At 35.1% G+C, this 12,416-nt stretch overlaps 1 protein-coding gene across 4 annotated transcripts; it reads left to right on the top strand.

The window, feature by feature from the left end:
• The first annotated feature begins 551 nt into the window (after window positions 1–551).
• On the top strand, window positions 552–10,436 carry LOC146140798 (adhesion G protein-coupled receptor F5-like). 4 transcript variants are annotated; one of them, XM_083391332.1, is made up of 13 exons: window positions 552–918; window positions 1,122–1,187; window positions 2,721–2,774; window positions 2,922–2,957; window positions 3,439–3,519; window positions 4,030–4,098; window positions 4,258–4,335; window positions 4,964–5,275; window positions 5,947–6,653; window positions 7,429–7,660; window positions 7,965–8,178; window positions 8,824–9,089; window positions 9,730–10,436. In XM_083391332.1, exons 1-13 carry the CDS (start codon window positions 864–866, stop codon window positions 9,975–9,977), a joined length of 2,418 nt encoding a protein of 805 aa, XP_083247458.1. In that variant the 5' UTR covers window positions 552–863; the 3' UTR covers window positions 9,978–10,436. The 4 variants fall into 4 exon arrangements, with proteins under 4 accessions (XP_083247458.1, XP_083247457.1, XP_083247459.1 ...); XM_083391331.1 differs by having other exon boundaries at window positions 556–918; window positions 5,947–6,671; XM_083391333.1 differs by having other exon boundaries at window positions 558–918; window positions 4,964–5,140; window positions 5,947–6,671.
• Window positions 10,437–12,416: the final 1,980 nt, after the last annotated feature.

The following is a 12,416-nucleotide window of genomic DNA, read 5'->3' as shown; positions in this document are numbered from 1 at the left end:
TTTAGGGGTTAAGCATTCGTCGGTTTTTGTTTCGAAATTTTAAGAGTAAACGATATTCAGAATTTGGGTTTTTGCTTTTTTCTTCTTAGTGTATTAGCGAGGCTTCATTCGGTTTTAAAGGAAATGGCGCCGAGGAGCTTTAAAATGCTTAGTTTGCACGTTGACGAGTTTATTACGTGAAATATTTTAAATGTTTAACTTTTAACCGAGCAGAAGTACAGAGCTTTAACAGGAACAATGAACAAGCGAATGATTAATTTACGGCTTTAAGTGGCAGGGAATATACGTAGATACAAAAACATTAAAGAAACCTGCAAATACTGTTACGGTTTGATAAAAACTGAAATGATCCGTTGTGGATATTGTACCACTTTATAAACTAATTTTTCTCAGTAAAATAACTAATTTTTTTCTGCTTTAACATAGCAAACAATTCTAATTTGCCATAGCAACAGTTCTTTAACATTGTCGAGGCGCAATATATAAACTGTATTATTTTACACATTTTATACGAGTTGTTGACCATGGCCCGGTAGCGAACCACTTAAATATTGGATTACACTCTATGATGGATTGATGGTTTAGTGATTCGCTAACGGTTAATTTTTTGGTGTAAAATTGCTTATTGTTTGATATGTATGTATTTAGATTGGCTGAATTTGCACCGGAAATGTACCGTAAAATTTATATTTTGACCTACCTTGATAAACTTTTGTGCACAAAAGTGAATTGTTTGTTGTGATTTTACAAATACCGTAATCCTGTACCCGTACAAAATACTGATTTTGTTTGACCAAGCCTAAATAATTGCTATTGTTTTATTTACAGAAAATAATTTATTGCCTAATAGTATGACCTAAAACATGTTGCAGCATTTCGTTCGGATTCTGTGTTTTGTGCTTTTTACATCGAATTTGGGTGAGTAATTTCAAAACAGGCTGCCCCTTCCTCGTAAATGTTAAATGTTATTAGATATGATGAGATCCCTTAAATTTTGTTCACCAACAACGCATATAAATAAATACAAAAAAAAACATTAAAATTAATATACTACGGAACATAGAGTAAAACATAAAGCATGAAAATTATTATGTGTTCATTAATTACGGATTATTTTACAGCTATTGCCTGCGTTACTTTAAGTTGCCAGCAAAGCAATCAAGCAAATGATAAGCACTTGGATTGTGGTAAGTATCAAGCTATTATAATTTATCTGTTGTGATTTCTTGGCTTGCAGAATAGTACGAGTCGAGTATGTTAAGTATCTAGCGAGGAAATATACAAAAGGTATTTGCTACGTTAAACTCAACTTTTTGTGGTTGTTGTATATTCCACAGAAAACAATGCGCGAAATATCGGAATGCGCTAAAGCAGGGGTGGGCAACTTTTTCAACACAAGGGCCAGTTAGGAAGTGTAATGCTTACGGGAGGGCCGCACATCAAATAAACACTAATTCATATTTTCAGCTTTTACTGAAAAAAACAAAGTACAAGCGGAAAAGAAATATTATAGCAGACACATACGTGGGAAACAACTTTTCCTACAATTCCAATGACACCTTTCTCGTACGGATCGGCTCAGTACAATTTAATTAACAGCCTTAATTCAAAACCAGCTGTTAAACATAATATCTCAGTCAATATGAAATTCTGTTGCACCTTGACCGTACCAGACAAGTGTAATTGTTGCAAAACAATTCTTTATCATAACAACGTGACACAAGTAAAACTTTATGAATCAAGATTGTTTTGTAATAGATGCTTCCCATTCGAGTTCAACTGCATTGGTGTAGCGGTGTAACCTATGGGTTACATCGCACTTCAAAAAGGAAACTGAAAGAGCAAAAGTTCCAACATGGTGCACACTCAAATAGCCCTAATTAGGAAAAAATAGCTGGAAGCAGGTGGAGGGCCGCATAATAAATGGAAAAGGGTCGCATGAGGCCCGCGGGCCGCACGTTGCCCACTCCTGCGCTAAAGTCACGGCGAAAGCAAAACGAGCCTGTAGCCTTCCTAATATGTCTGTCTATTAAGACTATACCTGTAGCTAAGTGAAGCGTCGGCGCTTATTAACAAAATACCTGTGTAAGAAGAACCCAACATAATCGATACAATGTTGTATGGCAGCAACAGTATATTCAACACTCATTGTTTTAGTCAAATCATAAAAGATTAGAATTACCTGTAACGTTTAAAAGTCTAAATTGATTGTTATACAAAATGTTAAAGAGAAACAATAAAGTTTGTCCTACTAGTATATCAAATGGGATATGCAAGTTTGTTGAATTTGATTACTTCGGTTTAGTATTGTGATATAACTAAATCGTTTTGAACATAATTTATTGTAAAATAGTACAGATGGATCAAATTTATTGTTATTTTTAAATTTGCTCTCCCAGAAATGTTTGTTGGGGTGACTGAGAGAATTAAAAACTTGCAAATCTATTAATTAATTCCGAATAAAAAAATGTTTCATAGTATTTACATATAGTTTAGTTCAACACAATTTTATTAATGTTTTCCTGATCATTATGTGAATGTCATTGGATATAATGTAGCAATGCAATGAATTTTGCTAATAACAAAATAAGTCATGAGCATTACACAAGGTATAAAGATGGTACTAATTCTGAAACATGCGAATATGTTTCGTAATTTCTGTGTGGCCGAGTTTGCGAGTAAACCATAACTTATGTTTTATTATTTTTTGTTCGCCCCAGAATTTGCCCTTCGCAACCAATCATTAAGTACTTTTGAAGCACGCGGTGGATTCTGTAAGTACATTTGGTATCATGTTTGCATTATATTTAACTTTAAAACTGAGCATGCAGCATTTCAAAATATCTTTAAGTCATGAAAAACATCACGAAAACTGACATGAAAACATTTCTAAATGAATAAGCTTAGTTTATGCTTTTCAGGGGACGAAAACAAAATTCATCATTTAACAACTTTCCGTAAGTTTCTTTTATTAATTCATTAAGACCGAACACAGCATTTTAAGTTCTTGAAGTTTTATGAGTTCAATTCTTGGTTTTGTTTGTAATACGGTAAAATAAATTCGGATTATTTATTTCAGTGTTTCTCAGCCCATGGGTCGCGACCCCAAATTGGGTTGCCGTTTAATTTTGTTGGTTTTGGTAAAAATTTATTGAAATTAGCAATGAGCGAAATTTATTCAACTCCTAATAAATGGCTTACACTGTATATATTCATACGATACTTTTTTATGCTGATGTCCAATGTTTGTTCGCTGACGAAAGGTTCAGTTAAGGAAATTCAATAGCCGAAGCTATGCTGTTATATACTTGCGCTTAATATTTAAGTCGTTACGTCAAAAGGTCGAGAAGCACTGATTTATTTAAACGATGCAGTTTTTATTATCTTTCAAACGTCTATATTTTATTCTGTTGGTTACTTATGTTTTTCGTTTTACAGTGTCCGATGCATGCCCTTGCTGTATTACAAGTATCAACAACTCGACCGTACAAAACACATCAGTGCTTTTCCAAATTCCAAGTGACTATACTTAATACTAATTTATATGTCATTAAATAAAAAGAAAATTATCCTAACAAAGTTAAGCGCAAAAATCACTTGTTAGAGGTTCGCTAGCTGCTACCATATTTAACCGTTTTTATAGTGATTTGAATGGTCTCATGTTAATTCTGCTTTTTAGCTTCTAATTATTTTTAGTTGTTGGTGAAGTCTGGTGTAGTTGATCTGCGCGAATATTTTATTTTCTATTTTTGCGTTAGACAGAATTACCGTGAAGCACAAACACATCGAGCGAAAATGTTACATACTTAAGCCATACAAGTTGTAAGGAATATAATTTACCGTGAAAACTAAATGCTAGGCGTTCTAAATGCTAGGCGGTACTTAACGTAAATTGGTAATGTTATAACTCATTTGAGTGCTTCACTAAAAGCACGGAAGTTTTGCTGCCAATTACATGTATTTTACCGTGAGTTAAACAGCATTATCCTTCAAGTGTTTATCTCATTATTTAAGTCTATTTTGTTTCAGATGGAAATGTTTCTGACTTCTTTATTAATCAATCTGGTGTAAGAATTACTATATATGGAGTTGCGAAATGTAAGTGTTTTCGTTTAATAGAGTACATAAGCGGTAAAACACAAAATTGTAGTTTTTCTGAAAAAAAAAAAGTTTTCTAATTTGTTTAACCGTGACGAAATGTAAAAACGTTGTTGGTTCATATTGAACTTTTTTGAATGCTTACCGCTCGTGTTTTAGGTTTTCCAAACCAAAGCGGAAGTACTATTTTTTTCGACCAGAATCCGAATGCCTGTCTAAATTCATCACTATACACAAGTAAGAAAATACGTTGCAAAGTTAACATTTGGTATAATTTTAACACCCCTTATTAATGTATACCTTATTGTTAAATTAAAATAGTTGTGTTTTATGACCCATTAATGCAAACTACTTTATATACTTTGATAAATAATATATCTTGTTATATTTAATATTTATACCTTGTTACATTAAATAGTTGTGTTTTATGACCCATTAATGTAAACGACTTATTTAAACTGATTTTTATTATTTTTACGCTATCTTTTTCATTTAAAACATGAATGTTTTTGATTGCACGAAAATGTTTTCGCATCCTTATTATAAATACATTTTATTTATTTTTTTATGTTAAATATAATTTATTCATGAAAAATAAAATACAGAACAATACTGTTACTAGAGTTCGACGTTGCGTAAACGTTTAGGCGAGATAATTCAAGTCACAATGGTTATCTTACCCATAAGATCGCGCCACCATTGTGCGTGGTCACTCACTTATAAAGACTTTATTGACAATAGAAGTCTAACAAATATTTTCTCCTAAATCATTATTATATTAACCTTATCATTTTACGCTGTGGGTTTAATAGCCGTCGAAAACCGCTTTCCATTAAAGCCACCTTAACTTAAATCGTTCGTGTAGCAACAGCCCAAACCACAGTGCAAGAAACAACAGTCTTTGTAACGGATCCAACTACATATATTGCTTCATCAACATCAAAACCAACAACAGTTCTGGCAGAGAGGGACACAACAACACTACAAAAAACGCTACAACCTACAGTTGTGACTACTGAAACAACTGCTTTTACAGCAAAAGGTAATTTTACAACAACAGAATCAAAGACAACGTTGACGACAGCAGCACAGACATCAACACAACCAACAGTCAAAATAACAAATGAGTCCAAAACAGAAACCACAACATGGAAAACAGATGAAGTAATCTCGACAGGTAGACAGACGATATGCCTGCTGTTAGCAATACCTTCACAGAAAAAAAAAATTATTGGAATATTACTAAAATATGTCGTGGATCAAAGCACTGGCGTTTTGTGGCATAGGTTGTTTATTAAAAGTCATTCATGTAAACTTATGTCCAAGTCACGCCTATTTCAATAAACAAATAGTCAAAGGTCTGGACCTACCCAAGTCAAGGTCAAGTCAAAGAATGCCATACAAAGTCAAGCCCAAGTCAAATGAAAAGTAAATAAATAAAAGATTCCAATTTTTAAAATTGATAATACAATTTTATCGCGAGCATTTATAACAGCAGAACCACCTAAGTTAACAAGTTTTGTCACTTGTCCTAAAAAACAATTCAAGTCATTTAAAAACAACGCCTTAAGTCATTTTAATCCTGTAAAAAGTAGCTCAGACCTAGAAAATGTATATCAAATTAACAACTAACCATTTATTTCATTATTCAATACAAAAGTATTTTTCGTTTGTTGGTTTACAGTGTTTCTATTTTGTTTGCAACAAATCCTGAGAACGTTTGCCAGAAAATGTTTTTAAATGCATGTTGGTGATTTGTATTTTTATTTGTCTCAATTATTTTGGCATGGTAAATAGATTATTATCGGCTGATATATCACTTCTATTACTTAGAATGATTTTTTTCAGGCAGCACTTCTTACTCGACTCCAAGAACAACAACAAGTAATGAAGCTGTCACCTCGGCTAGCTCAACAATGCATGGCTCCACAACTTCCAACACAACTTCCAAATGGAACACAAGCACGACACTGGAGGAAATTGTAAATAACTTGGTACAGGTGGAAGTTGACGAACTCGGTCTTGCGCGTGAGGAAAAAGTAGTCTTCCAAAGTGGACCCCCGAGAAATGGAAAACAGTCCCTCACTTCATTTAGCGGTCTCCGCTTACAGCTTCTAGCTGATTTAAGCGAGGATCAAGTTGGGATGGTCTACTCCCAATTCAAGCTGCCGTTATCAACAAAGAAGCATGCAAAAGTAAAAATCGACCGCAATCAAGTACAGAGTGTCGTACCGTGGCCTGGATCTCCTGTATTAAGCATATCGGCCGTCAGTCTCGTGACAAATGCAACTGTGCAAGCAAATCTGAGCTACAGCATTATCCTTAACGCAACTACGACAAGTCCCAATCCTCTTGAGAGCGCTATCGATAAAAAGTCCAACGGTTCGGTTGTGAGGTTGAAAAAGGTGGATAACCTGTGCGGGTTTTTCGATCGTGAACTCAACACTTTCTCTACAAAAGGTTGTTCGATGACTAACAAGGTTGGCGACACAGTGACCTGCTTCTGCAACCACACAACGCTCTTTGCTGTCCTTCTCTCCGTCCAGACCTACGAGGTACCAGCTGCTGTTAAGGCAAGTTTACAAACCTATATGTTTTTGAAACTTTTTAAACTAAATTATATTGACACGACCTTGAAGAGTTGCGATTATAAAATATCACCTAACTATTTTATAATTGCAACCATAGTAATCTAAATTGATACAAAGAATGTTCAATGTTTTGAAATCTAAATTTCCAGAAAATAAACCAGTTTGAATTTACAGAAAACATTTGTCCAAAACCCAAATAAACGTTGCGCACTTTTCCATGAAAATCCATACCAAGTTGATGTTACAAATCTGTCTTGCAACGGGTGTTCGACGGTGTAAAACGATAACGCTAAATATGTAGACATGCAGATTTAATAGCACACTTCCGCTTTTCGCCTGATTAGTTGCGCAACGTAGCACGGTCACGGGAGTTCTACACCCTTTTTGGCCTTCGCATTCTACCTCTATTTTTATCTCAGATTAGTACCCATTGAATACTTAGAAATAACCTGTTGTCAAACGAACAAAATAATGCACGTTGCCTAGCTAATGTTTGGAAAACAACAATTTTGATTGTAGTCTAAGTAAAATGTCGGTAAATCATACCCGTATAGTATCCGCAGAGTACTTTCACTATAATCATTCGGCGATTAAGGATTTTAAGCTCCTAATGGTTTTATATTATTACCCCTCTATTGCATAATTGTGCCAACAAGTAATGGATACATCTGTCGAAACTCAAACGATGAATTCGGCCAACATAGACAGTTGTTGCCAACATGTATTTTCCCATTTCCAGATTCTTTCCTACGTGATGGAGTCTTTCTCAATTATCTGTCTTATCGTCACTGTAGCTTCGCTCCTTGTGGTGCGCAGAAAGGTGCGCAGTGACCGCACAGTGGTCCAGATCAATCTCACAATTGCTCTCTTGTTCTTCCACATATTTAATGTCTTTCAAGACGCGGCGTTGTTACACAAGAGTTCGTGCGAGTTAGTCACCGTCATGATTCACTTCTTCCTTCTGGGCACCGGTCAGTTTGATTTGTTTCATTACCATATTTTTTATAAGATAGTTACCATTAGGAACTAACAATGGGTGTATTTCGATGAATGTTTAGATTTGTTGGTTTAAATGCGATACATAAAAGCAATAGTTAAAATAAAATAAAATTAAATGTAAAAAATTACATTCTTGTTTTAAAAATTACATGAGTGTTTTTATTATGATTCCGCGATTTTCCAAACGTTTTATGAGGAAGTTCAAAATTTTATTTGGTGATACTGTGCCGATTTATAGATGGCGATGTAAGCCTTAAAACTTATTTTTTTTCTCAGGTACTTGGATGGCCATCGAAGCCTTCACAATGCTCATTAAGACAACCAGCCAAGTTCTTTCCTTCAACAAGAAAAGCCCGAAGAAGATCGCATACACTAAGCTTGGTCTTGGCTGGGGCATTCCTATCCTTATTGTGATTATATCGACCGCAGTTGGTTTTCCAACAGCGCGTTATATGGATCACGAGCCCCTTTATGACAAGTACTACAAACGGTAAAATATAATTATAATCCTAACTCTTTTATGATTTGCATTCGTCCGCTCGGCAATGTGAGTACAATTCGCTCCGGACGAGTGCTGATTGATACCCACCCGACTGGCGAGTTTCCATAAGCAAAAAATGTTTGTTGTTCGACCTACTAAAGTTCTTCATTTATTTGTCTGTAACAAATTCTGTTTAATTTCAACGACTGGCGGCCAATCATTACGTTTAATCGACTACGATATACTTTTGTCCAACGACAACAAGAAATTGACCAAATGCATCGTACGTGGTAAAAAAAATGCTACGCTTTTCAATATTTACACTTATTTAAAGTCGAGTTTAAAAAAATAATTTTACAACGGCGTTTGTATTGATCTATTGTCGCAACACGTTCGTAACATCACAGGCGACCAGTTTATTTAGTTTTTTTGCCACTTCTGAAATTATAGCAATTAATCCTGTCTAATATAATTTATAAAACTCTGATTTAATTGTACATAAATAAGGTGACCGTGCTATTATGTAAGTTATTACAATAATATATATTTAAAACACTTCCGTAAGTATTTAGAGACATAATAGATTGTTAATGGCTTAGAAGGTCTGTTTATAAACGTTCACCTACTTAATGTGGACCTAAACTTCTCCGCTAGGTGTTGGATAAGCAGTGAGCACTGGATGCTCGTGGGATCAGTGATCATCCCTCTTTCCATTATCTACTTCATCAACCTGGTCATCGCTTTCCGCATGATCTGGTTTGTTCACCAGATGCGAACCGCCACTCCCTCTTCTCCAGCGTCCGGATCCAAGAGGAGCGACTCCGTGATTAAGGGCATAGACCACATCGGAGCCTCCCTCAAGGTCTTCGTCATGCTCTTACCGGTTCTTGGGATTCCGCTGATTTTCAGTTTTCTTACGAGTACGTTTTTTGATTTTTTTTATCGATCCCTTAGAAAATGCTGCTAATTTGTGCCTGAAGGAAATAGAAAGAGACTTTATAAATTCGTTTTAATAGATTTAAACTGAACAAAAAAAAATGACTGTTTTATAATAGTCAAGATAGTTACGCCCATGTCACAAAAATAAACTTAAAACTATTAAAACTGTCAAACACCTCCGATTATGAGCAATAATTTAAGTAAAAAATAACCAAAACGCAACATAGCAAATGTTTTATGGGCAAAGATTAAGATAACTAACCCAATTTTATAAATAATTGCCTAATCAAAACAAATTATTTCAACCCAAGTCATTTGTCTGAATGACTTCAGTCAAATCAGGTCATTTGCCCAAAACACTTAAGTCAATTAAGTCAAGTAATTTTGCTCAAAAGACTCAATTCAAGTCAAGTAATTTTAAAAACAGTGCCTTAAGTGCAATTAAATCATTGACTTAAGTCATTACAACACTGTAGAGAAGTAGAAAAAACAATTTAAATAACCAATAACAGCATGGTAATGTGGTTTGATGTTAAAGCAAGCGTTTAGTCTAAAGGCCACCCAGCATGGCACTTTTAACAAAAAGCTACATTTCCTATAATGATTGACTGAAATCGACAGGCGTCGAGCCGTACGAAGCATCGGTTGCTTTCATGTACATAAACGTGATCCTGAACGGATTGCAAGGACTCTTTCTGCTGCTTGTCTACTGCGTCTTCGGCAGCGAAGTGCGTGAGGCGATTCTTCGCAAGATCCAGCGCTTCCAGCTTCGCTACAAGTCGGAAGAATCTTCGCACGCTCACAGCAAGGGCACTCCGGCAACTCACTCCACAAACTTGCCCGCTAAGTCGACCAACAACGTGATCTGATTCATGCAAAAAGGGAACAGACCGAAATGTCATCTACTAGCTTTGTAAGACGGTTTTCCTTCGCCATAGCGCTAATGGCGATGGCAGAAATAAATCTTTGCTTTTCCGTATATTTCTTGACCGGATCACTTGAAAATTAAGTTTTACCACCTCAGAGTGCGCATATAACTTAAAGAGCGAGTTACGTTAGAGTTGTGAAAAGCGTTAATTGTAAAACATCTAAACCTGTTTTAGAATTAACGTTACTTTAAATTTCAATGTCGACTTATGAATAACTTATTCTTTCCTATTTTTACATAGCTTTTTTGTTTATTGAAGTTTTCTCTATTTTTGTACATTTATTTTTTGTTGTTTTTATTATTTTCTTTTCCTATGCAACTATCACCTATTCTTAATTAAAACTGAAATGTAGCATAAGTCATATAAATATATAAGCTGATGTATGTTTGTTTTCATCCTAAAATATGCTTTGTATAATAAATTAATTTAAAAAATCAGGTGGTCAAGTTAAAATTGTGCATTAGTGATTCAAATGTTATCCTATGAAACTGTAAATCCTTAACCAAATTTGTGTCCGATTCAAAGCTTAAAAACTAAATCGCGGATAGTTTACAAATTGCGACCGTTTCTCAAGTAACAATTGACTAAAGCAGGAGAAAAAAGCAGAAAACAATCGAAAACAAGCGACCTGGTATAGTTTTCTATAAAATTAGACTTGCAAAGTTATTTGTGTTACTTTATAAATAAAACAGAGCTTCTTAAACTTCTCCTGACACAATTTATACAAACTAGCCCTCCTGTGTTACATAGCCATAATGATCTGCTTTATAGGCTACGGAAAGTGTTTTCAGATAATTAGAAACATCGCACAGTTTATGTCACAAATGCGATTTGTATGAAGCTGAGTTGTAGATTGCAAGTTGTAAATTCATTGCCATTCCAGAAAATAGGATTTTATTTTAAATGCCACAACTTATGCGACGTGGTGTACGACGCTTTGGACTGAAAATTTGTCAAAATTTGTATAGTTAACACGTACAAAATATAATTTGGAGAAATAGCCTGGTGCAATTCCTTTTGGCAACATTACAGTGTCGAAAGTAAGTATTCTGCCTGTATTCAGGTCACTGGTACTGAACATAAGCAATTAAAAAACAAAATTAATACCACTTAGGAGAGAATAAATTAGGTGATTGGAATAAAATATTGCATGTCAGTCACGACTAACCAGTTGTTAAAAATTGACAAAAATATATTCGTGTGAGCAAAACTTCATATTAAATAAATAACTTTATAGAAGAGTTCTTCGCGACCCAAGTTTAAGAACCCCTTCTAAAAAAAACATTAGCCACAAAGGTAGGCCTATACAAGTAGGCTATAAGGTGCTTGAAATGAGTGTCTCCCACTTCGAAGAACAAAACTGTTGGGCTACGTCACTGTTTTGAATTTAACCACGTCCTCGGGAAAATGAAGCTCTACAACAGGGGTCGGCAACCCCTGGCACGCGTGCCACTTGTGGCACGCAAGATGATTTTGCATGGCACGCCAATTGATTTAACGCGCACGTTATATCACCTTAGAAAGTGCAACCATTACATCACTACCACATCATTAACATTCCTATTACATCTAAACTAAATGGTAGCACACATTGCCAGTTCGTGTCACAAATAAGTGTCTTAACTGTGTTGTATTTAATATTATTTTTGTGGGCGTACTTGTTGTTTACCAACCATTCGTATTACGTCACAATGCCCCAAATTTGGCGTAACGTTTAAAGCAGGGCATTCTACATCAGTGGTTCTCAACCGTCGGTTCGCGTCAACTTTCCTGCCGGTCCGCCAAATATATTACAAATTTATATCTCTATTGCAAAAAGCAAGATGTTGAAGGCGGCTTGTCCATCAAATTTAGAACTTAGCCACTTCCGCAATTTACAGCATTGTGACGTAACATAGAGTTAACGGTCTACTTTAGACTTCATCGTACGTCACAAGGCTGCAAGTGTTGTGCCTAACTGTTTAAAAGTAGGCTACAGCTCGTTTAATTCCTAAACTTTAAGACCAGTTGTATGTGAAAAACTTTAATAGTACCACGTATAACACGTATGATATCAAATAGAAAGCAGCAAATTTCTCATTACATAGAAGTTTTCGTTATTTGCTTTTTAAGTTCCAGAATTTTGATTTTAATTTTTTAAGGTCCACCGGTTCGTAAAAATTGTTTTAAAATGTTACCGGTCCGTAAGCTAAAAAGGTTAGAACCACTGTTCTACATTAAAAGTAAGCCGGGGTGTTTTCGTGCGACTGAGAAACCAACAAAAACGAAACTGATAGTAAGTAAGAAAATCCATACCAAGTTGATGTTACAAATCTGTCTTGCAACGGGTGTTCGACGGTGTAAAACGATAACGCTAAATATGTAGACATGCAGCGTTAA

Source organism: Ascidiella aspersa, chromosome 6 (genome assembly GCF_963924565.1).
Source record: "Ascidiella aspersa chromosome 6, kaAscAspe10.2, whole genome shotgun sequence".
Taxonomy (NCBI): Eukaryota; Metazoa; Chordata; class Ascidiacea; order Phlebobranchia; family Ascidiidae; genus Ascidiella; species Ascidiella aspersa.
Note: the sequence above shows the minus strand (reverse complement) of the source record. Positions and strands in the feature narration are given on the sequence as shown.